The sequence below is a fragment of the Carassius auratus genome, chromosome 7 (genome assembly GCF_003368295.1).
Source record: "Carassius auratus strain Wakin chromosome 7, ASM336829v1, whole genome shotgun sequence".
NCBI lineage: Eukaryota > Metazoa > Chordata > Actinopteri > Cypriniformes > Cyprinidae > Carassius > Carassius auratus.
In genome coordinates this window covers 16765761-16790339 of record NC_039249.1, presented here as the reverse complement: position 1 = coordinate 16790339, position 24579 = coordinate 16765761, and the positions used below count along the sequence as shown (strand labels likewise).

General features: G+C 38.2%; 4 protein-coding genes across 5 annotated transcripts; 1 reads left to right on the top strand and 3 right to left on the bottom strand.

The window, feature by feature from the left end:
* Window positions 1–19: 19 nt before the first annotated feature.
* On the top strand, window positions 20–3445 carry si:dkey-23n7.10 (SPRY domain-containing SOCS box protein 3). 2 transcript variants are annotated; one of them, XM_026267674.1, is made up of 5 exons: window positions 20–203; window positions 453–619; window positions 920–1051; window positions 1338–1528; window positions 1615–3445. In XM_026267674.1, exons 2-5 carry the CDS (start codon window positions 460–462, stop codon window positions 1816–1818), a joined length of 687 nt encoding a protein of 228 aa, XP_026123459.1. In that variant the 5' UTR covers window positions 20–203; window positions 453–459; the 3' UTR covers window positions 1819–3445. The 2 variants fall into 2 exon arrangements, with proteins under 2 accessions (XP_026123459.1, XP_026123460.1); XM_026267675.1 differs by lacking the exon at window positions 920–1051.
* Window positions 2182–12669, bottom strand: LOC113106099 (rho GTPase-activating protein 1-like). The gene is made up of 13 exons (XM_026267673.1): window positions 12550–12669; window positions 9032–9176; window positions 7900–7992; window positions 7728–7815; window positions 6756–6887; window positions 6583–6669; window positions 6362–6460; window positions 6148–6258; window positions 5885–5961; window positions 5586–5663; window positions 5364–5492; window positions 5029–5132; window positions 2182–4058 (listed from the first exon to the last, which is right to left on the bottom strand). Exons 2-13 carry the CDS (start codon window positions 9165–9167, stop codon window positions 3888–3890), a joined length of 1305 nt encoding a protein of 434 aa, XP_026123458.1. The 5' UTR covers window positions 9168–9176; window positions 12550–12669; the 3' UTR covers window positions 2182–3887.
* Window positions 12670–13485: 816 nt separating this feature from the next.
* Window positions 13486–18676, bottom strand: f2 (coagulation factor II (thrombin)). Its single transcript, XM_026267672.1, has 14 exons — window positions 18518–18676; window positions 18233–18390; window positions 18026–18050; window positions 17534–17605; window positions 17310–17415; window positions 16983–17113; window positions 16375–16689; window positions 15867–15977; window positions 15633–15759; window positions 15379–15546; window positions 15081–15254; window positions 14016–14194; window positions 13832–13902; window positions 13486–13735 (listed from the first exon to the last, which is right to left on the bottom strand). The coding sequence occupies exons 1-14, from the start codon at window positions 18591–18593 to the stop codon at window positions 13580–13582; spliced, it is 1869 nt and encodes a 622-aa protein (XP_026123457.1). The 5' UTR covers window positions 18594–18676; the 3' UTR covers window positions 13486–13579.
* Window positions 18677–19336: 660 nt separating this feature from the next.
* znf408 (zinc finger protein 408) lies at window positions 19337–23044 on the bottom strand. Its single transcript, XM_026267671.1, has 5 exons — window positions 22907–23044; window positions 21945–22132; window positions 21666–21730; window positions 21313–21566; window positions 19337–21221 (listed from the first exon to the last, which is right to left on the bottom strand). Exons 1-5 carry the CDS (start codon window positions 22929–22931, stop codon window positions 19420–19422), a joined length of 2334 nt encoding a protein of 777 aa, XP_026123456.1. The 5' UTR covers window positions 22932–23044; the 3' UTR covers window positions 19337–19419.
* Window positions 23045–24579: the final 1535 nt, after the last annotated feature.

Here is a 24579-nt window from a genome sequence, read left to right as displayed (position 1 = left end):
CCTACTTCCATATTTAGATAAATCCAGTGTTGTTTTGACAGCAGTTGTGAAATGTTTTTCTATCGTCCAGCTGTCTGAACACCCACATGTAAAACTGACTGTGCCGTCTTTATTTATTTTTAAAAGCGGATTTCAAGTGACTAAAAGAAAGTTTTGGGTTCTTCTTCATTACATATCGGATTACATAACTTAGTGTACACTTGGTAAGTCACGTATGTTTTCTTTGTACTATGTGTGATGTGTACGTCGTGCTCACTCGTCTAAATGATCTCCGCGCTTTGAAATATCAAGCTAACGTTAGAGCTTTGTAATAACTTATGCATATTAACTTGGAAATATTCAAATGATAGCAAACTAGTTTCTTCTTTAGGTAATGGGGATATTGGGTAACTGAAAGGTTTTGTTGTTGTTGTAAGGTTACAGTGATATGTATGATAATCTGTGTGTTGTAGAGAGCAAATGTTGCGCTCTTTTAGAGGTCACTCTTGGGAGAGTTGGGAGTGGGATCCGGACAGTAAATCTCCTGATGCTCATCTGTCTCTGTGCCGACAAGCCGTCTATTTTCATATCAGCCCTCTGCTGGACAGTCAAGGGACTGCTGGGGTCAGAGGCACCAAAGGTGAGACTAGCGAGAAACAGCACTGCTTTTGTTGTCCATAAGTCAGATAGTTTTATTATTGTCAAATATAGTGTTACATTTAATCAGGCTGATGCTGTTTTAGGAGTATAGTGATAAGAAGTGCTAGGTTCCTTTGCATTAAGCCTGGTTCAAGTTAATTCTTAACCAGCAATTGTAATGTTAGTTAGGCTTTTATAACTCTCTAGTATTGTTCAGTAGTCCAGAGGATAACTATCATGTTGCGGTAGATTTTCTGATAATAATTGATTATCACAGGATAACTCATATTTCTGTGTAAAGGTTTCACCCATGGTGAGCATTACTGGGAGATTGAGTTCCTTGAGCCTCCATATGGAAGCTCTGTGATGGTGGGGGTCGGTACCCAAAATGCACTTCTGCACACAGGGGATCAAAAATTTGTTAACCTCATAGGTGAGTCATGTTCCTGTTAGGAATGCTCATATTTTTCTTCAACCAAATCAGCCCAGCCCAGCTCCACTCAGCACAGACATAAACTCCCTCAGGTTGATTGTACTTGGCAACCTAAAAAAGAATGATGTCTAATTATCAAACAGGAATTTTGTCCCATCAAACGCCGCATAGATAAACAAAGGAGGAAAAGAACAGAACAAGCAGAGCGCACAAAAGCACACTAAGTTTTTCTTTGAATCGTTGAAACTTTGTTATTGTTCTGATTGTCCTGTTTCTCTCTTCAAAGGCATCGACAGTGAGAGTTGGGGTCTATCATACAAAGGCTTCATCTGGCATAATGGGAGGAGTCGAAAATACACAGAGCCTTTTTATGAACAAAATACAGTCCTTGGGGTTTTGCTGGACTTGAGCGCTGGAACACTGACGTTCTTCCGGAATGGAGTGAACCTCGGGGTGGCCTTCACTGGCCTGGAGCAGGTAAATAGCACTGCACTGAGGATGTAGAAGCACTGCATGTAAGTTATATGTGGGGATTTCTCCTGGAACTTCTGTGGTCCCTCCAGGTCAGCGAGGCTCTGTATCCTCTGGTGAGCTCTACAGCCCCTGAAACTGAGCTTCAGCTGGGTGTGAGGAGCCAGAGAATCTCCTCCCTACAGGAACAGTGCATTCACATCATCACACAGTCCCTCTCACATTATAGACATGCACATGCATTACCATTACCCACATCTCTACTCTGTCAAATACACACACATTCACATTTATAAGCAGGGCAAAACCTGTTTCTCCAGCTTCAAATAACACATAAATTATTGCTTAAATTGAACAAAAACAGCATGTGTGACCTTTAATTTAATCATGTTGCCGTTTGTATTCTTAATTAATATGCCATTTCTGCTCTTTCTAGATGATGTCGTTGGCAATTGTTGTGTTCCAAAATAAGATATAATTACTTGTATGTATAATTAGTTTTTTTATATTCTCAGGGCAGTTATTTTGGAGACAATTATGTAAAATATATAATTAAATATATCTTTCTGCTTTTATAAGAAAACTGTGGTAACGTTTTATTTTCCTCCCCACAACCAGGGGATGTTCTGAAGCTTATGAAACAAACCCACAGAGGGGCATTTTTTTTTTTACACTGTCTCTAACAATTTTATTACTCTGAAATCACAACATGATATACAAAAGTAAAGATTGCAAAAGCACAGAATACACTTTAACAGCCAAAATGGAAGTAAAGAACCTTCACAAAAGAAGAAATGCAAAGTTTCACCTGCAACCCAGAAATACACCACAGTACAGGTAAACAGGTAGATGTTTGGATACAGGTACAACAAAATGGCACAAAGTTCACAGATCTGGCCAGAGAATGGGAATTTAACAGCTAATATCATCGCCAGTTCACTCCATTAAGGCACACAGACACTTGGGTGTGAGGGAGCTTGTCTAAAACTATTTAAGCCACTGGTCCACATGTCAATGCTCGAATGGATTGACATGAACAGGAAGTTAACATGACACAGTAAACAGTTACAGTTTGATATCAAGGCATATGACACTTAACTTATTAGTGCTAAAGAATTTGTGCCCAAGTACCTGCTTTATGGTTCTTTTGGAATTCAGACCCATGAAACAGACTCAATTCCGTACGCTTCAAATCCATTAATCATAAAATGAAAGCGAACACGTACAGAGCCCTGGGGTACAACTAAAATGTTGCTGCACTTGGATTTTATGCACTTCAGTAATAATTAATTGCACTATGATATGGTTCTTCACAGATAAAACTACAGTTATACTGAGACGACAAAATTACATCAAATTGTTCTTTGCTATTTCTGTCTTCTGGCTTTTGTTTCAAATGTGCCCATGTGTGATGGCACCGTCCCCGACAGGCAGTACGTTTTCTAGTAACAAATATAATTGATCACACAAATATTTTAAACATATAATCTTTGGCCAAAATAAATATGTACGGGGTAGAATAATACAACAGAATTACTGAACAGACCACACACACAAATTACACACAACTCCACACATACAGATAGAAGAAGCGGAGGTTTTTGATCAGAAAAATAACTTTTCTTTTCGGTTTCAGCATCAGGAAATTTGTGCTGGCCATAAAGCATCTGCCCTGTTTCTGGAATCACTGAGATGCCACAAAAAGACGAAAAGATTCTAGAAAAATAATATAATGATAATATAAACGAAGACTGAATGGAAGTTCTTTGAGACAATACATAATACCATATATTTTATGTAATAAGCATGTGTAAAATAAGTGTTTCAAGTTTGAGTAGTAGTGCTTTATACTTGTCCATAAGCTTGGGCCAACTATGGCTTACAAAAATGAGGACGTGTGCCTGTACTCTAATTTTACTTCTTGGAAAAATAAACTGAAATGAATTTGGTCATGTGGAACAAACAATATCCAAAACAAGCTGATGAGCTACCAAAACATACAAACTAAAGCAGCTACCTGTACACTGTTGCTTTATTGATTTAGGCCTCTGCTAACAGACCATATAAAAACTCTTGTGCCTGTGCAGCACCATTACGTCTGACAACAGCTACATGACTTCAGCAGGAGAGAAAAGGAAACGATTGTCAGAATTTGATTACAGCCTAAACCTATGTGACAGCTTGACCGCTCTTTGCCCTCTAGTATAGTTTTTTTTTTCTCCATAGCTTCAACCTGTTAAAATACTCATGCATTTGGCAATACTGAGAGAGACAGAAAGGACAGGACACAGCAACAGAGGAGCAAAGCTATGGACCGGGGAGGGACAATAAACGGAGAAGTCCTCGTGAAAAGTTCTCCCGCTCCTCACTGGGTGAAGACCTCCTGATGTACGTCGAGCAGGATGCGGGTGAAGTTGTTGATTGGTCCGATCGCGCTGAGTGTCATGGAAGCATCCTGCCCCCACAACAAGTTGGGCCCAAACACTACAGCCAGGTTGGCATTGGTCATCTTATTGACTTCACTCTCTGCAGACACCTGTACATCAATAACAATGAAGATCAGAAATAAAACTTAAGGGCTTGAAGGAGAAAGTAGGAAAGAAATACTCAGCTACAACAATTAGAAGGGCTATTTATTGCTGCCTAGGGGTTTCCTGAATAATTATCAGCTATTATTGCTTTCTTTTTAAAGAACAAATTAATGAAATAAAAAAGATGTGAAATGGGTTTCATTTTTTACATTAAATATACGAATAAATGTTAAACAATAGGGGTGTAATAATTAACCACGAGCCGGTTGAAAATTTAAGTATGTGAAAATTCAAATTTGTTGAGATGCTAAACAAAATCACAATTCATTTAGGGGTGGGAGTTTATATAAATGCATGTCTGAGGGGAACTTACTGTCTTTAGAAAAGCTTAGATGGTATTTTTTCTTTCATCTTGCTTATGTATAATGCACATTAAAGTTCATAAGTGCAGCTCTGCTTTGTATACAGCGGAAACCAAGGAAATGCTTTAAGCGCCACCTGCTGGCAGAGAGTGCATCTGCGTCTCGTTCAGCTCATCCGCTGTTTCATGCAGATATTTTTATGTGTAGTTTCACCAAACAGACAAAGCCTGTTTGTTTATATGAAGAGATTTATTTTGTGTTTTTTATTTTTATTTGGGGCTTGTTTTCAAATTTCTATTTAGTTTTGTTATTTACCTTCTATTTAACTCACTTCAAAAGCAGATGCTTTTATCCAAAGAAACTTATAAATGAGGACAATAGAAGCAATCAAACCCAACAAAAGAGCAATAATATGTAAGTGCTGTATTAGTATATTATTATAGTTATATTTCAATTTCACGAAGAAATGTACAGCATTTTGTAAAAGGCAATAATAAAAGGACACCTTTACTTCATAATTTGTTTAAAATATAATTTTGTTAAAAAAATATAATAATATTTTGAACATTTTAAAGTAAAAATTCTTATTGTTGCTGATTATGTTGAGTGTTACCTGAGCTAGAAACTGTATGAGGAAGCGCAGTGATGTATAGTTCTCCTCAGGAAGTGACATCAGCATGTTTTGAATCCTTTCTGCCTGTGACTCTTTGTCAACATCTGATAACACAACACACAAGGAATGCAAATGAAGGTAGTGTGAATGTGTGTGTGACCATGTCACTTTCAAGGCTCATTGTAAACAGTCCACATGCAAAAACTGTGGTTTTAACAATTGATTAACAAATGTCAGTATAGTAGGTGGACAGACGTGTGTGTGTGTATGTGTGTGTGTGTGTGAGCTTTCTGGAAACTGCTGGTGTTTGGTATGCAAGTCCGTTGTGTTCTCACTGTGGAAGTTGACAATGTCGTTGTAGAGCTGATAAGTGAGCAGGGGCTCTGGCAGTTCTCTGAGGAACATCTTTAAGATCACAGCTGCCAAGTGGACATCGTCCAGCTGAGAGAAATTCACTTCTTCTCCTACAGACACACACACACAACTAATGCCAATCATTCTTGTGAACAGGAAATGTGTGAGAATTCTTCCGCATACAGAGCATCACACAACTTTACCTGAGTTATATTTCTGCTTAACTTCCTTAACCAAAGAAACATTAGCAGAACGCCGGAATATTCCCTCTGTCTTAAGACCTACAATAAAGAAGGAAATAAAATTCACATTCTCAACTTCACACTATTCTACAATAATATTGGCCAAGTACTACTACTCAACTACAACCCACCGCTGAGGCTAAACAAAAAGACTACTATTAGTATATCCCCCCTTATGTGGATAGATCCAATACATTCACGTTTAGAGGTACGTAAAAGGTTTGATTGAGCCATAAATCTGACTTGACTAAAAGACATACCGTTCTCTTGCAGGAATCCAATAGTGTCGCGCATGACTAGAGGAATTTCCTCGGAGTCTGTCGCCCTGTGTCTCAATCTGATTGTAAAAAACAATAAAACAGCTCATATCAAAATAGGAGTTTCTCATAGTGCACAATCGTTACAATTGTTCCTATAAACTATAAACGAGATTGTCGTCTTCAACTACATTAAGTCCAAATCTTAATTTCATGCTTTCAGTCAGTAACAGATTGTAGCTGTGTGAGATATGAGAGGAACTTACACTGACAGTGAGACCCCAAACTGCTGGAAGGGAAGAGGAGGACTATGAGCGGGAGAGATCGGTCCGGGGACGACAGACGGCTTCAGGGACAGACGGATCTTATCATCATACCTACACAAAGAAAACTCTTGAATGTGGCTCAAAAGAACTGTTTATCTGGGCTGAGAATAACAGTGTGATCCGAGCACATGTAGAAATGCATAGAATGTCTTACTCTCGGACTCTGTTGGGGATCACCAGCTGATCACATTTCACAATCTCCTCCAGCTCACTCAAATAATTGATGTAGTTTATCTTACGGCCGAACTTAAAGCTGAAAACAGAACATGAGCACATCGGTCTGTAGTGTATTATGAAGTACAGAATAAAGGCTGTAAGATTCAGATTACACTCAATGTGAGAATAAAATAATATTGAGCATAGCGTGGCACTGACCTGATGATGGGTTTGAAGAGAATAAGGATGGTTCTGATTAACATGGTGGGATGGACAATGTACAGTGCCTTTATATTTTTCTTATACCTGCAACAGACACAGCGATACTGAAGCTTGACAACCAATGAGGTTTGCACTCTGAGCCTCTCACTAACAACAACAGCATCACTCACTTCCTGTCAAACTCTCGATAAGCATCTCGAAGCCAGCTTAGAGAGGGCTTGTTCTCGGCGGTCAGACCATGATGGAAGTAGATGAGGGTATAATCACTCTCCACATACTTATCAAGAGTCTGTTTCATATACCTGCACACAAATATCAATAAATGCACACCAAATCAAAACTCTCACTTTAGACACTAAAACAAACCGAAGGAGAATCTGCACTCAATCAGCTGTCAATTACTGAAACTTCAGCTTTTATTTATTCACTTCAGAGTCACTTAGACATTTGGTCAAGACACATGTTCTAGATTTCATTACACAAGCCATACTCTTTTCAGACAACAATAAGGAACTAAACTAAGTCTTGATTTCACTTCATTAAAAACTTCATTGTCTTAGGACACTGTCTTATGGTGCTTTGACTCATTGAACACAAGATGTGGTTGGCATTCAAGCAAAAGAATTGAGGAAGGAAAACATTGAGAATATGTAAAGAAAAGAACACAGCTGTCCTAAATATATATTTCTCACAGGATATGTCTTTTGGCATTTAAAACCAAGTCTAGAAAAAAAAACTGAGTGTCAAGTAATGTGACATATCATACATATTAAAATATTATTCTAAAATTGTCATATCCTTGCATATTTTTACATTGAACTGATATTTCAAACATAAATTAAAATCGAAATATATTATTAACCAAATAAACAGCACAAATAGAAAAAACATCAGCTGACACAACAAAAGCGCTTCTCTCCTTGGATCATTATCAATGTTTTTTTTTTTGTTCCCTGCACTTGACCTTGATCTTTAAAGTGTCTTGTGCTTATCTGTGTATGTCAGTCTCAAACCAGGTCAACTAAAACACCCGTATAAGGCGATGCAGAATTATTAAAAACATAGCTGATACAGTGTATTAAGCCCAGCTTAATATATTTATTAATGAACCACATAAATAAAGTAAGAGCAGCGATGCCTACATGAGAAGTTTATGATGGTCCAGCTGATGATGGGGAGGCATGCGGCAAGCATTAAAAACAATCACCTTCCGACCAAAGTTATCATCACCTACAAAGAAAGGGAAAAATCAGAAGACTTTAGAATTAGAATAAACACTAGCTGGTGATGCTTGTGCGTTTCATAACAGCTCACCTGCCACCTCCACAATCTGATGTCTGGATATGTCATAGAAGGGGTCGTCCCAGGACAGATGTGGAGTGCCACCAAGGCTTTTGATATCGGAAGCTGCAGGAAAGAAGAGAATGAATGCTACATTGCAAACAAAAACAAAAAAACAACATGTCAATATCCCAAACACAAGCTCACATCATGTCCTCCAAACAGAAGCCTTTAACATCAAAACAAAACATAACATAAAGAAGGCTGCACACTGGAAAAGAACCATGTACATACACTGGTGACACATTTGAAATATAATAATATGGATTATCCTCTCTCTTTCACCTTGCTGCCATAAACTCGTGAACGAGAGTACAGAATGACGCATCCACTCCACTGTGGGATACCTGCTTCTCGTTCAGTGTGCGACCGAACCCTCAGGACACAAAGCCACTTTTTCTGAACCATTCTCACTTTTCTTTTTTCATGTAAATAGAGGAATACATTCAGTTTGCTGACTTTTGTGATATAAACTGACAGTCTGCTAGTCTTTATCATATTTACCACTAAACATTCACTCTGGAGTGATAAATAATTGGAAATTACAACAAATGACTCAGAATCAGGCTTAATTACTAAATGTTTTCAAATCCAAGCAGTGATTCTGATCCCAAGGTTTATTTCTGATATTTTTGTTTTAGCTAGCAGAAATTCTGAATGACCGGGATCTTAATTTAGTAGCCAAACTGTGTAAGGAAAAATAAAAGTTATTACACTTAATTACACTGGACTCCACCCACGTCCGCCCAGTCACAGTCATCCTCTGTAAGAGTGGTAAAGTGTGTCGTAAGCAAGTATGTATCTGTGTGTGTGTGTGTGTGTGTGTGTGTGTGTTGTGTATGAGTAATGCTGCATGACTCTTTGAGTTCTCTGCTGTGTCTTAAATAGGCCGTGACAATTATGTCAACTGGAAGGTTTCGGCTTCACTTGTCTCTAAAAATATAGCAAGCATATGATTGGTATTCATGAAAAAATGGTAGCGTTCTCGGCAATTACTTCCTTTTTCTTACACTGCTTTATTCTTTGAAAAGATCAGTACGATTCTGCAAACTGAAACTAGATTCTATGTATGAATAACACACACAATTCACACTATTGCACTCACCGGATTTGCTCAAGCTAACAGGGTCATCTGGTAGCCACTGTTTGTCCTGTACCAGTTTGAGCTGGTCCAGGGCACCGCTAGGAGAGTCGTCTCCTCCCAGATCATCGTGAAGGTCCACCAGCAGGTCAGAGGACATGATGGTCCTCTAAGACAACACAATTCACACACAATAGTTAGACACAGAAGTGCTCATTACAATACCACACAATTTTCTGCTGAGATCTGCCTTCGCATCGGGTCTGTCCAGCATAAGCCTGGGTAAATGTAGCCTTTTCACACATGCACACTTGCATGTTCAGTGAATGACTGACTCACATGAGTGACCACAATGACAAATGCTGAACAGGTCATTTGAGTTTGTTTCCTAATCTTGCAAACTATGAGAACTGTTTAACACAAGATCTTTTCACAATACAGCACATTACTGACATAGCACATCACTACAAACGGGCTAATATTAGCTTTATTTTCTGGCTTAAATACTGGTTTATACTTTATATACTGTATAATTTATAATTATGCAAATATGTGTGTACACGATCATTTAATCCTTTTGTGATAGTGAAACCAGCATATAAATGAATAATATATCTGTATTTTTAGGATAATTTTTTATTCATAAATGTCACAGCTAATAGACTAGGAAGCATCTGCACAATAAAGTGTGTGTGTGTGTGTGTGTGTGTGGGGTGGGGGGGTATTTGCTTTTGTGCTGACTCCAAAAAAATAAAAATAAAGAAATAACTTTTTCATTGCAACAATGTCACATTCAAAAAATCAGGTAAATTGTTGCATTGAATTTGTTTTCAATTAGCAAACTGGGTATGATAAAAAATGATGAATTTCCAGATCACATAATCTGCTCTTCCATGTGCACTCCATCGTAAACAAACTACCACCAACAGTTAATGAACATTTGTTCTTCCTAAAGCAGTACATAACGCATTCTTTTGAAAGCTTGCCAGTAGATTTCATTGAGAAAATCGTGTAGTGGATTAATGAAGCAGCAAAAACACGGCCCCACAATCTTTGCGCTTCCATGATCATGTGATGAGCTCTGTGTATTTGTGTCAATCATTACACATAAAGACTCAATTAAATCTGGATAACCACAGTGATCACAATATCAATCCCCTCAGCAAACACTTTTAGATGTTGTGTCAGAAAGGTCAAGCTTTGTGGAACTAAATTCTTAATAATATTATTATTTCTTATGCTACATTCTGTACTTAACCATTTAGCAGTAAAATATCGAGGCATTGTGAATGTGCCATATTTTTTAATCTGTGCGTGTGTAGCCGCAGGGCTCCTAGCGCAGGCATCAGTGGGGATCAGACAGTGATCTGCTGTGACAGTCCCTCCAGCCGTATACTGACAACACTTCCTCAGTTTTACCCTTTGCTCTTATTTATATCCTCAACCCTAGAAGAGCCAGTTTCACATTTACTACCATCTGTGACAGCCTTTATTCTGCTATGACATCCACATCCATATCCATATCTCTAATTAATGTGATAACAGCCTTCAGGTGAAGTAACCCGGGTCATTATTCTGTCGCTCGGATTAAAAACATCTCTGTTATCTACTCTGGTTGCTGACAGCAATCTTTGTATAGACTGCTTACAGTCGAAGAAATCATATAAAGCAGCTTTCATCATTCTTAGATTGTTAGTTGGACTATCACTGATGTCAATATTTGATGACACATCTCTTGGTTCTAACCAAACATAACCCATCCAATATCATTCCTCTTCCACTCAACAGTGCCATTTAATTCATTACCCAGTTCAAAAGATCAGCAGCAAAAACAATGAAAGTGTCTCATTCACAGTTGTGTTTCAGTGAATCAAGACAGAAACAAAGACCCTAAAGAGAGCTACAGAAACCCCAACACCTCCAAAATAAACCATACGCTTTCTAAAATATAAAGACCATGATACAAAGCAATAATCGCCTTGAAAAAATCACTAGTGTTTTTCTCATGTACTAATGAGTTTGTAATTCTTAAACACGGTACAATCAAGATTTCACTTTCGTTTACAATCTTATAAACAATACTACAGAAAAAAATATTGATCTGTGCTCATAACTTGATTTCTGTCCATACACATAGTAGTTTAGCTGTGGTGAGCTCATGCTCATTGCTCATGCTGCCAGCTGTAACATTCCTCATTCAAAATCAAAAGTGACTAAACGTCTGCCAAAAAAAGAATATGTATATGTCATAATTATCAGTTCTGTTTCAAGTAGAAGCAGATGGTTCAGATGTGCTCAGCTGACAAACACAGTGAGATGCCACAGAATCAGCTGAAGAATGAAGCAGATGAAAGTAAAACTGAGTGTGTGGTGGTCTGGAGCTCAGTGGTGTCATGAGAATCTGCTGATCTCTCTGCAGTGTCACCATCCACACACTGATGAAGGGAGAGAAAAACAGAAACGATCTCTGCATGCCTCAGATCAGCACATTAGCAAATGGGTAGATTAACTGTGATAAGGTCATTTGCGAGAAGTTAATTTGAAAAAAAATATATATTAATGTACTTGATAAATTGTGAGGGTAGGATGAAATATATATATATATATATATATATATATATATATATATATATATATATATATATATATATAGTACAGAAGTCAGCATTTGAAGTGTTTTAATATCTTATCTTATCAAACTTGTCCTAAAACCAAAACAATACCCGCTCTTGTCTTAGGACAACTTTGATCCACTTCAAATGTTGACTACTTATATATAAGTCTCTCAATTAATATGAAGTCATAAATCCTGTATGCACAATAAAAATGTAAAGCGAAGGTTTTAGATGAAGTACCGTTTTGGGTCAACAACCCAAAACCCGATTTTTGTTAAACTGGTACTTGTGACTCCATATACTTTAAACAACCACGGTACAGCCAGGATTTTGCTATACTTCTTTGATAAATAATACTACTGGATAAATCTATCGACATTGGTATCAGTGTTCAGAGTATGAGTTCTGCCCACAGACGACATATGCTAGACTTCAGTAATCTTCTGTCAGCATAATCGCTTGTGTTCTTCCAACTTTTAGAGCATTATAGTAATATGGCAAACGTTTACTCTCTCTTTCATTGTCTTATGTACTGACAGCTCTAGTCTCCAGCTCAGGGCAGGCAGTGACGGATTCCCCAGTGTTTCTAGGGAAACGAAACACCTGGACGCGTAACCGCGCGTTTTCCAACAAAAACAGAGTCAACATGAGGCCGTGTGATTTAAATAAGCCGCAATAGTGCAGGTTTCAGTCATGTCGTTAAAGCAAACAGCCACATGCCGCACATATTTGCTCGTTATGATCAGTCGACAGTCAGCTAAGCTAACTAACACTAGCTGCAAACCCGTTTCATCTTGACGCAACAGAACGGAAATTCTAGCAAGTGTTGCCCTGCCGTATGAACACAGGCGCATGCGGATCAAAGAGCGAAATGCTGATCAAATATACTACAGATGTTATGAATCAAATATGGAAAAATGAATTTACCTATTTTTCAGCGCTCCCAATTGAAGTCTTCACAACTCTGCCAATCTTGCAAATTTCACGCAGGACTTCCGGTTTGCGATCCGTGTAGTTCGGTGTAAACGGCCCGGATGCAGAAGGAGAACGTATGACCACGCCCTCGAGAATGTGCTGTTGTCATAACGATTGGTTGAACAACAAATGAAATGCACCACATAAAAATAAATTATCTAAAACGTACACACTTGTGTGTTCTGCTCTTTGTGTGTTCAGTCAAGAGACCTAAATGTCAGATGTCTCCTTCTGTGTCAACAACCCTTCATTTAGGGACCCCTGTATCTGAGCAACCACTATTGAATTACAATTTCATTATAACCTTTAATTTAAATGAGTTTGGTTTGTGGGTATTATATTAAGTCTGTTCAAATGAGGTGGTTGCACGGAAACTGCTTTATATTTACTTTATCGCAAGACATTTTGATGTGAAATAGCCTACAGAAATTAATTGATGAGAGCATTTACTGATCATTGCACAGTTTCACAAATTCTCTTAGAAGATGAGAAAAAATTATCTAATCTTAATAATCATTTATTTAGTCTGCCTTCCAATTTATGTGAATTTACTAAAAGGAGACTTTATGACCCTTAAATTTACCTGAACATTTTTCTTACTTCAAAGCATCTCAACAACAACAACAACAACAACAACAACAACAACAACAAAAAAAATTAAATAGTCGTTTTGACAACTATGAAATAAAACAATAGCAGCTTTGGTGTTGTAATCACTCTTTAAACTGGTATATCAGTCTCGTCATTGTTCCTTCTCTAGTTCTGTATGGCAAAACCCTGATAGTTAATTTCATAATTCAACCAGAATTACATCTGTTTCATTCTAAACAAGAAGCCTGCCCATTATCCCTCTCAATACACGGAAAGAAACTCATGCTCACACACTGGTATCAATATACAAAGAATTCAGATTTATTTATCCATTTACAGGTTTGATCAAATTTGACCAAAGTGTTCATTTATTGTGTGGCAGCTTGGAAGATCATTCCTCATCTTCTGAGCCTGTTTTTTCAATGACTTTCTTCATCCAGAGACCCATACGGAACAAGTGTGTGTAGAATCCATATTTGCCATCGCGGTCGCAGCCCTCGCCCCACGACACAATGCCAATCTGATACCAGCGTTTATCTGTAGGACTCTGTGGGCGGTAATGGGTTTTAAAATAACAAGAACTTCATAGGGCACTGGAAAGTCAAACTTGTTTGAGGAGAGAAAAGCATAAACATTATTATACCTTCATCACAAAAGGTCCGCCACTGTCTCCTTCACAAGCATCGCCTCTTTTTGTATCATCTGGCTTGTAGCCTACAAAACAAAGGATGTCTTTGTTGGGACACCTGAGTGCAAACACATCTCACAAGCTCTCAGCAACTGAATAGTATAGGGTCTAAAGGCCATGAAGATATGAAGTGTATTACCGGCACAGAACATGTTATCGGTGATGATGACCGAGGTGGAATCACGACAGATGCTCTGTTCCACAATGGGCAAGTGAATCTGTTGCAGCACTGTTGGAAGATTGGTTGGGTTTGAGGACCACGACTCCCTCAGGTTCCCCCAGCCAGTCACACGGCCCTTGTAACCTGCAAACATCAAACTTCAGAGAGAAAATCTGTCAATTACAGCTATATGCATACTCTCAGTTTGTTCTAAAGCAAAAGGGATACTCCACCCCAAAATGAAAATTGTCATTAATCACTTACTCCCATGTCGTTCCAAACCTGTAAAAGGCTTTGTTGGTCTTCAGAACACAATTTAAGATATTTTGGATGAAAACTGGGAGGCTTGTGACTGTCCCATAGACTGCCAAGCAAGTTTCACTGTCAAGGTCCAGACAATTATGAAAGACATCATCCGAATAGTCCACATGCTATCAGTGGTTCAACCGTAACGTTATGAAGCGATGAGAAAGTCATTATTTTTGTTTTCTTCTTGCTCAAAAGTATTCTCGTCTCTTCATTGTCAGTGTAACCTACTTCGCAGTCTCAGTCTACTAAAAATATCTTAAATTGTGTTCCGAAGACGAATTAAGCTTTTATGGGTTTGGAACGACATGGGGTTAAGTGATTAATGACATTTTTCTTTTTGGGGTTTCATTTTCTTTTTTCCATAAATCGTTGTTCCCCAAGAAATGTGTTCTTAAGTTTAATCAAAATTAGAGGTAAAAAAAAATTTAAATGAAGAGGTTAGGCATGAAAAATCTTTTTTCTATAAGCATGTAAATAATTGTATTGTGAATGATTCATCCATGATTCATCTGACTTCTGGAATCATTTAGTCGGCTGAAAGGCCACCAGTTTCTTAGAGTTGACTGTAAACTCACTTTCAGATAAACCTCCATTCAATTAAACACTGATGAACAGAACCAGGTCCCTGTCCAATAGGATGTTCTTTTCCAATAATGTATTTACTCAGAAAATCTGACACTACTTCCATCTCACTGTGATTAAATATCTACATTGAACTACTGAACATCTTCTTACGTCTTTGCAATGCTCTTGGTGGGCAGACAAACAGGGTGGATCTCATTTGTAAAGACAACAGGCTTCTTCAGGTGTAAAAGAGCAATGTCTCGGTTCAGGTTTTCCTTCCAGTTATATTTTGGGTGGACAATGATTTCATCAATGGCCACAATCTTCTCAGTGCCCCTCTCATACCTGAGAGAAACAGGAAAGGGTTTAAAACAGCTGTAAACTTATATTTCAAAATTACTTAGCATAAATAAAGAATGTATTAGCGAAAAGAAATATGCGATTTCCTATAATCTTTTAAAAGGCCCACTTGGTACGAGAGTGTTTTCCGAGGCGGACGATGATATCATTGGTGGTGAAGTTCTTGTTCCACGGTGGATAGAAAATGCAGTGGGCAGCAGTGAGGATCCATTCATCACTGATCAGACTGGCTCCACACAGCAGCTCCTGAGGACTACGCTTATACAGCATCACCTGCCTGCAAATGAAATCAAACACAACATTAGCAATCGACATGATCAATCATGCCAAGATATTTGAAAACAGCCCCTGTGCTGTATTTACCATGGAGCACTTGCCACTTCAGCCTCATCTCCTCCCACTATTCTGCTTCCAGAGTATGACGCTAGCAGCTCCTTCTCATTCTTATCTTCTTTGTTGACCTTCTCAAACATGGGCCGCACTCCACACTCTGACGAAAGACCGTTTGATCATCTTAATTATGAGTTGATTATACAAGAACTCAGACTTCCAGTGATAACATCTGCAAAAGAGATGGTGAAGGTATCAGACGGTTACCTTGCTCTCCATTGCCAAAGCTACGAGGATTAAAGAAAGTTTTCCTTTTGTCTTCAAGAGTTGTCCTCTCTCGACCGCCCGATTCATCGGCAAACTTGTCCAAAGGGGCATCTGAGAGTGAATGACAAAGACAGAATGATGTTCAGTGGAGTGTTGGTGATTTATGTCTGATGCACCTGGGCTTTCTTAACATTTGAAAGAGACATTTAATCCTAATTTAAAGACTTCGGGTCCAGATGTCACTTTTAATGGAGCTCCAAGGTTCAGGGGAGGAAATTAATATTTTAGTTTTTAAAGGGAGTGTTCTGACAAAAATGTAAATTCGGTCAAATATTCTCTAAGAAAAAGATTTTGACTTCCATAAAAAAAAATTTCATACTTTGAAATTCAATAGCTATGAGCAGCAGTTTGGTTACTTCATACTTTTTGTGTTCAACAAAATTACAAGATTTATATTTTGGGTAAACTATCCCTTTAATGTATGTGTGTTTTTGTATTGTTCACTCACCACACAACTCCAAGTCACAGTAATCAATGGTAATGTTTCCACCTGCTTCCTTTACATAGCACCAGGGACCCTCCATATCTCCATCTGGGTTTCTGCAGTGGTTCTTCACCAGCTGAACTTGAGGCAGCAACTCTTTCCTCTTTATTAAGGCCTGCACTTCTGCTGCGCTCCACTGCAAGCATGTGTGACCCCCCAGAGTCACAGACAAATCCCCCGTGTAGGTCTCCCCATTTCCATCCAGACAGTCTTTAGTCTTCAGATAACGCTCTTCAGGTTTCACAGTGGGTGGTCGAGGAGGGGGAAGAACAGCCTCACCTGAGGAGGAACATGTGAGCATAAATTGATGAAACGAAACATGTAGACAGAAGCATAAAACGTGCCATGAAAATATGGGCACAATATGTGTCAGTTGCATTGTTGCATATGCATCAGCAGTCATTTAGCAGATCCAAAACAACATCCAGTATACTTATTACAGCGACAATTTCTTCTCAGCAACCAGGAACAATTGCACAATGGTGATGGTTCAACTTACTGGTTGCCAGCACAGAGCTTTAGTTATTGCACCACAGGATGTTTTACTGTAATGTTTTAATGATTTTCTCTACCGCATTTCGGCACACTGCAGGACTCCCTCCTGACTGTCGGGTCTCTTGTAAAACACCAAGGGCCTTGATCACTCTTATCTGGGTTTCTGCAAAAGTTCTCCGGTAGCTTCAGCTGTGTCACATTAACTTCGCTAGGGGGAAACAACTTAGTCATGAGACAGAAGAGCTGCTTCAACATCACTGAAGGTTTGCTAAATACATAAAACAACCTTTTCTTTACTAAAAGAATTTGTGTTGTTTTCTAATCAGTCAATATAAATGATTAAAGTTGGTTAAACACAAGAACAATAAAAGAAGTTATTATATTATATTATTATATTCACATACTGAATCTTGTGGGGGAAGTTGCTTTTCCAGTACTGACATGACTTTCCAGACTTGGTGACAGACACACTACCAGTGTAGCTTTCACCCTTGTCAATGTAACAGTCTTCTGTCAATCACACATCCAACTTAGAGTTATTAAACATCATAGAAACTAAAGCTTTGACCAAAAATGTCTCATTTTAGTTTTATAGACATATTCTGTGTTAAGTATTCCTTATCCTTACCCACTGCATTCACACATAATCTCAAACTTTTGATGTTTGCTGATGTTCTGGGTAATTTTCTTCCACCACATCCTATGAAAAGATGATTTAAACACACACACACACACACAAACAAACACACACACACACACACACACACACACACACACACACACACACACACACACAACTTGTAACAAAATTAACAGAGGAGCCAGGTCAAACTATTTCTTAAAGTTATAAACAATTAATATTTAGAAATATAAAAAATAAAGCTAAAAAATAAAGGATTACCACTCCAACCAATTATTTTTATTAGGGTTTGTTTATAATTGAATTGTTACTGTTTTAACCTGATACTAATCTTTCTAATTTGTAAATTAAGCAAAGAACGGTCAGTGAAAACGCACTTTGTCCCTGGTTCAATAGAAACTGTTTACACAGAATTTTGTCACTGTTTACACTGAAACTTTCCGTAATGTGATATATACTCACACATGTATATATTCTTACCCAAATATTTTGCCCAAAAAATGTCCTGTGAGGCAATGGAAGAAAAATAATTAGCATAAAATACATAAAATGTATTATACCACACTTTAAATATATGTATTTATAAAGATATATATGACTGGAAAAAAAATAATAAATTCACTGATAGAAAATGTAAACATTTTCATTTCCAACTGCAGCTAAATTGTCCGCAAGGCCATTGCTCACCGTTTTATCAACTTTCTCAAACACTTCTCGAGCTTCCTCGTGATCACAAATCTCTTCCACACACTCTCTTTCCAGATTCCCTGGTTTTAACTCCTCCAAAAAAGTGTTAGCCCTCTTTGCTCGAATGATCTGAGAGGCTTCTTTGTTGTCGATGAACACTGAGGCACAAAAATCAAAGTTTCTCCAAAAACATCTAGTCTCTCATACTACATGTAGAATCATCACATTATAATTTAGTTCTTAGCGTAATTAGCCAAAAAGCCAGAGAAATCTGTTAACGCTTACCATCATTACAAAATGTGAGGTGGAGAACTTGTCCAAGAAGTAGGGACAGTAGAAGAGGTGCTGCTTTTGCTCCCATTCTGGAGGATGACTGAGCCTGTTATCCTGAAAAAACCTGGAGCATCTCATGGAATGTAATCGCCCACAGCTTGACTTACTGGAGTCACAAAGTTAATGTTGAACTACCAGAGTTCAAAGAAAACAAAGTGAACTCTTTACACTCAAAAAAAGCTACTCTTCTGTATCAGATCACCCTTATATCAATGTGGAACATTCTGTGCTTTCGGAGGAACGTGAATCACAGAGACACTGAATGAAAACAAGATGATGAAGCTTCATTTCTCCAAGCTATGTGAATTCATCATATTTCTAACAAAATTACTCAACAATATTTCCTAAAACAACTCTTTTTAAAAACATTTTTAAAATATATTTATTTAAGTTCGATGCATTTGTTACATGGTATCACAAACCGCTTCCATCATGAAATGATGATCTTATCTATGTAGCTGAAGAGCTCTGTTAGTACTCTGCTTATCCTTTCATTTATCAGTAATCAGCATGTTCTTGATGTATAAAAGTACAAACGTGGCATTTCAATTTTACTCAATGCATAAATGACGTGATAATTTAAACCTCAACGCAACAGATAAATCATAAAATTTCCTCTTGTATTAACTCATTTGCCAACACAGCTGTGTTTGCTGATGTACTTGTACGATGTCTGTATAAACAGTGATGAAACAAAGTCCACTGCGCACAGCAGTCAGTGTTTACTGATATGTGCCCTAAACCCCCCTGAAAAAAAAATCAAAGAACAGCAAGATTTAAACATTTATTTCACAAAGGTTGTTTTTGCTTTGTTGTGAGACATGATAAATATGTGAAATGGAAACAGTTAAGTGTCACAGTCCTGTCTCTATTTCTACAGTCTGTGCCACTGAACTTAAACCATCCGGACCTTGTAAAATGACCAAACAGCTGTTAGCATCCTGCTCTGGAACTATAATACAGCCACTGCTAGCATCATTTTCCTGCACAACTTGGCATTTAGCATTTGCTTCCTGTTTCTGAAGCTCTATACACTTAGAAGGCTGTTCTTGCACTACTATACACTTGGTATTGTCATCTGAGACTATAATCTCAATCATATCCTCACTGAGCTCAATGCGTTCAAATCCCTTCTCCACTCCTTTTTCCAAAACAATTGTGCCACGGTGGTATACTCCAGAGTCCAAAATGACCCCTTCTGGGTGAGACACCACAGTGAAATCCTCTGAGGCTTGGACATATGCCTCCTCCAAACTAATGCATTCAGTCCTACCCTGCTCATCCTCTGCTTTCTGGCCCGAGCTTTTGGGTCGACCTCGAGTCGGTAATGCATGACCAGAGTCTGAGTGATGTTGGTGAGACTGCAGATGCCGCTGCAGACTCTGCATCATTGTGTATTTGGCTCCGCACACTTGGCAAACATGTGGCTTCTCCTCTAGGTGAGACTTCATGTGGCGCCGTAGCTTGGTTGCCATCGTGTACCCTTTCCCACATTGTTCGCATTTATAGGGCCTGTCTCCCGTATGCAGTCGTTCGTGGGCCCGCAACGTGTGAGGGTCCCGTAGAACCTTACCACACACAGGACACAAATACACCTCACCCGTGTGTGAAATCAGATGCCGGCGCAGTTCAGGCACTTGGGAAAAGCGCAACTCGCAATGGTTGCACTGGTAGGGTTTCTCGCCCGTGTGGATGCGCATGTGTCCCAGCAGATTGCCACGTTGGCGAAAGCTCTTGTTGCAGTGCCGGCAGACGTACGGCCGCTCTCCGGTGTGCAGGCGCATGTGGTTCCTCAAAGAACCAGAATTGGCCAGTTCTTTATTGCACTCTGGACACTTGACTTTCGGAGCCTGGTAGTCCGGCTCTTTCGACCGGTGGACTTCCCTGTGGACACGAAGCGAGGGCCGGCGAGCGAAAGCTTTTCCACAGATGTCACAGACGAATGGTTTCTCGCCGGAGTGAAGAACCTGGTGCTCCTTGAGGTCCCGTTTCAAGCCGTAGCTTTTGTCACAGTGCTGGCATTGAAAGGGCCTCTGACCCCGATGCATCAGTAAGTGGGCTTGGAAGCTCTCCTGCGAACTGTATGTTTTCCCACACTCTGTGCACGCATAAGGCTTCTGATTCTGATGTGTGAATTTGTGTTTCTTCAGATGGCACAGCTGGAAGAAGCTCTTGTCACACTCCTCGCATTTGTACTTCCTCTCTCGGATAACAAAATGAAGAACATCCTGCTCTTTTTGCTCTGTGCTGGAATCCTCATTAGTATACAACGTCTGCATTGTGTCATCTTTGTTATCTGAGGTCTTCTTCTTGATGCTGAGGTCTGACCTGTTTTTTGGATCTTGTCGTGTGTAGATACGGATGGTTGACGAGTGCACTTTTCGAGGTTTAGCAGCAAGGCGAGAGCTGGCTCTCAGGCTTCTCTCTGGCTTCAGATGTTCTGCTGAACTCTGTGCTTGCGACGTACTATGACTGATGCTCTGGAGCTTATCTCTAGCAGGATGTTCATCACTTTGCTGACCTTCACCCTCCCCATGGGCCTCATCTACCCCATTCTGCTCCAGGACACTGGAATCACATGCTCTAGACTCCCGCACAAGATTTTCCCCCTTGATTGAAGCATTTGTATCCTCTTGTGTGGCACTTTGAACAGGATCTGTTAAAATAGAAAAAGTTTCCACATTTTAAGAAGAACAACATCACATCATGGACCTCTTACACAGTGCAGATATTAAGTATAAACTCACCTGCACAGCCGGAGAGGTGATCTAATGCGATGGCCTCTAAAGCCCCTTCTTGTTCTCTGTTCAGAGTGCTACTAATTTCACAGGCTTTTAGTTGCATTGCTTCTTTTTCAAGAGGAGCTTCTTGTTCTTGTTTTTTCCAGAGGAGCAGTTCTGTTCCCGGCTGAATGTCTCGACAGACCCTAAGGCCTAACTTTCCATCCACCTCAAGCACACTGACATTGCTCTCTTCCTCACTTGGAGCATTGCAGGCAAACCTGTAAAGGCAATTAAACAAGTCTCATTCTGCGGTGTCTTGTTAGGTATCTTAATAGCTCTACTAAAAATAATAATTCATGAATTCTGGGTAAACTTACCTCATCCAGTAGATATCATCTGAGATTTCATTTTTTAACACATTTTGGCATGTATGTTGAATCCCCTGGATAATAAGAACATGCATTTACTTCTTATTCAACTAAAAACACTATAACAATGCTAGTGAATGTATAGCGTACTTGCAGTATTATTAGGTGAGAAGTAAATGCGAAGGCTGTTATTGTCTTTTAACACATTTGCTCTGCTGTAGTTGTACTAAATAAAGCTTTGTCTCAGCTGTATGATGCAAAATGAAATTTCAAACACACTATGCATACCTCAGCTTTGTCATTCCTGTTTATTTTGTCAGGCTCTTCCAGACCTAGTAGAGTGCTTTTCTCTAGCACTCGTCCAACACACCACAGACCCAGCTGTCCATCCTCGGCCAGAGAAGGACCCAGGGTCAGCCCTCGTGGTACTGATCTCAGCACGCTGTGGATGGAGTCCCTCTCAATGCCTGAAGCCACTACATTAAAACACACCGCAGTTAAACAAGGTGGTACTCACACACTTTCATCTTGAAAACTGTAGCTTAGAAAACTTAGTGATAACAATTATTATATATTACATATTAGTATTTTTTTTTTATTAAATGCAGATATAAATGTACAGCACTTACAAAACAAACTCCACTAATTCTTGATGAATGATTGTTATTGAGCAGTTTTCGTTTTTAAATTAACATAATTTTTCTTTCTGTTTATGTTTTTCTCAGATACATCAGAAAGATTTATTTCTATATGATATCTTATTTCTTTCTTTTTAAAGGAAAGTCTGTTTTCATTTATTATGGTTTTTCAGTAATAACAACAATAGATGTAAATAGTCATTATTTTTACTGTAAATCTCATGGTTTAATGCAACACGGATTAATGCAGTTCTTGTTAAATGCACTATTTTTGTACAATATTGGAAATGTAAGACTTTAATTCTGTTTGTAAGTTTATAAAACAATATGCAGTTAGTAAACTATGAAGTATTATGGGACAGATGCACATGATGAACAAATATATTCGAAGAGTATCATTGTCCAATGCATTCAACATCTTTCGTAAGTGAAATAATACATTATGGAGTAAAGCGCAATGTCCTATACATTAGATCACCAGCAAATATAATTTATGCTATGTATCTTTAAAGCTTCTTCATGGATACAGATTTGCTAAAAACCAGCGGTCATCTAGTAGGTGCCTGCCTGAATCTGAAAACATAAGCATGAGCATAGAAACTTTCAACCCACTCAGGGCTATATTTCCTCTGCGCATTGGCCACTCGACGGTCTTGTGTTTCCAGCCAAAACTCCGGGAAAATGATCGTTCTCCAGCAAACGGGGCATCGAGCGGAAGTCAGGTAACGTTAGCGGACTGTTACAGAGAAACGGTTCCCTCTAGAAACAGCTACCGCTGCACTCACCCTCACCAAAGAAAGATGAAAATCATATTTGTTCGAAATGTATGTTAAATAAAATGTTTCATGGGTTTATTATAAAGGCTTTTAGCAGAGGTTTTCTAACAAGTGTCGTATATACAGGTATATAGATGCTCCTTGACTTGCCGCTTATGTTTATTTTTATTTTTTATAAACGTTACTGAACTAGGAGAACCCTTATTTAATATCTTTAAATGTATTTTACTGAGCTATATTTTAATACTTAATTTTAAATTAAATTCAAGGTTTTAATATTTTAACATTAAAACAGGCTTTCAAAACATGAATGCAGACACACATTCTAGCACAAGGTGGCGCTAGAGACACATTTCTGCTTGACTCGCCTTCAGTCTCTAGAGGAGCTCAGCCAGGACACGGTTTGTGGACGTTTTGACAAAAACAGTGGGTATAAGTATACTTGATAGCATAAAACACCACCACACATTCTGATGTAGTGTTTGTATTTTAAATGTTTTTATGCTCACAGTTTGCCCACAGTGAGTACAAATGTGAGACATATTGTATGACTTAAATGACAGCTTTATCATTCTGCATGTTTCAGTTCTACAAGTTATAAATTGCATAACATTAATTTAATTAGAAATGCACAATATAACATCACAATAAATTTTCAATGCCATTAGAGCCTATCAGAAACTGAACTATTATATTTTTGCAATGCCATTAGAGCAGATAAATAAATAGATGCAAAAATGTTTTTGAATGGTAACATTTTTATTTTTTATTTATTTTATTTTTATAAGAATTCTCTTCTGCTCACCAAGCTTGCATTTATTTGATCCAAAATACTGCAAATGCAGTAGCTAATATTATGAAGTATTTTTACTAGGCCTATTTAAAATGACTGCTTTCTATATGAATATATTTTAAAATGTAATTTATTTCTTTGAACAAAGCATGATAACTCCAGTCTTCAGTGTCACACGATTCTTCAGAAATTATTCTGATATCCTGATTTGATGATCTGAACATCTTTTATTATTATTATTATTACCATTATCATCATCATCATCATCATCATCATCAATATTCAAACCAGTTGTGTACATTTCTTTTCAGGATTCTTTGATAAATAGAAAGATTCAAAAGATCATTTGATAAAAAACCTTTTGTAACACATCCATTCAAAAGCATGAAGTCAATATAACTTTCTATTCTTCAAAAAAAATAAAAAATAAAAAAATTAAATACAAATTCTAATTCTGCTTTTTTCAACATAATAATAATATTGATCAGCGAATCAGAATATTTGAATAATTTCTGAAGGATCATGTAACTGACAGTAATGATGCTAAAAATTCAGCTTTGGAGTATTCACTGGAGTAAATTACATCTAAAAATATATTCAAATATAAAGCAGTTATTTTACATATTAAAAATATTTCACAATATTACTACTTTTGCTGTATTTTGGGTCAAATAAATGAAGGCTTGGTGAGCAGAAGAGACTCATCGGATGCCCAT

Excerpts from the sequence above, each read along its gene's own strand:
- si:dkey-23n7.10 (XM_026267674.1), top strand. The coding sequence starts at position 460 with ATGTTGCGCTCTTTTAGAGGTCACTCTTGGGAGAGTTGGGAGTGGGAT. Across the intron at positions 1,052-1,337 it reads AAAATTTGTTAACCTCATAG|GCATCGACAGTGAGAGTTGG; the intron begins GTGAGTCATGTT and ends CTCTCTTCAAAG. Across the intron at positions 1,529-1,614 it reads CCTTCACTGGCCTGGAGCAG|GTCAGCGAGGCTCTGTATCC; the intron begins GTAAATAGCACT and ends TGGTCCCTCCAG.
- LOC113106099 (XM_026267673.1), bottom strand. The coding sequence starts at position 9,167 with ATGTCCTCTGACCTGCTGGTGGACCTTCACGATGATCTGGGAGGAGAC. Across the intron at positions 7,816-7,899 it reads TCAGATTGTGGAGGTGGCAG|GTGATGATAACTTTGGTCGG; the intron begins GTGAGCTGTTAT and ends CTTTCTTTGTAG. Across the intron at positions 5,133-5,363 it reads CGACATTGTCAACTTCCACA|ATGTTGACAAAGAGTCACAG; the intron begins GTGAGAACACAA and ends TTGTGTTATCAG.
- f2 (XM_026267672.1), bottom strand. The coding sequence starts at position 18,593 with ATGGGAGCAAAAGCAGCACCTCTTCTACTGTCCCTACTTCTTGGACAA. Across the intron at positions 18,051-18,232 it reads TTGAGAAAGTTGATAAAACG|GACATTTTTTGGGCAAAATA; the intron begins GTGAGCAATGGC and ends ATTGCCTCACAG. Across the intron at positions 17,114-17,309 it reads AACTTCCCCCACAAGATTCA|CGAAGTTAATGTGACACAGC; the intron begins GTATGTGAATAT and ends GTTTCCCCCTAG.
- znf408 (XM_026267671.1), bottom strand. The coding sequence starts at position 22,931 with ATGCGCAGAGGAAATATAGCCCTGA. Across the intron at positions 21,731-21,944 it reads ACAGGAATGACAAAGCTGAG|GGGATTCAACATACATGCCA; the intron begins GTATGCATAGTG and ends CTTATTATCCAG. Across the intron at positions 21,567-21,665 it reads GATGATATCTACTGGATGAG|GTTTGCCTGCAATGCTCCAA; the intron begins GTAAGTTTACCC and ends TTGCCTTTACAG.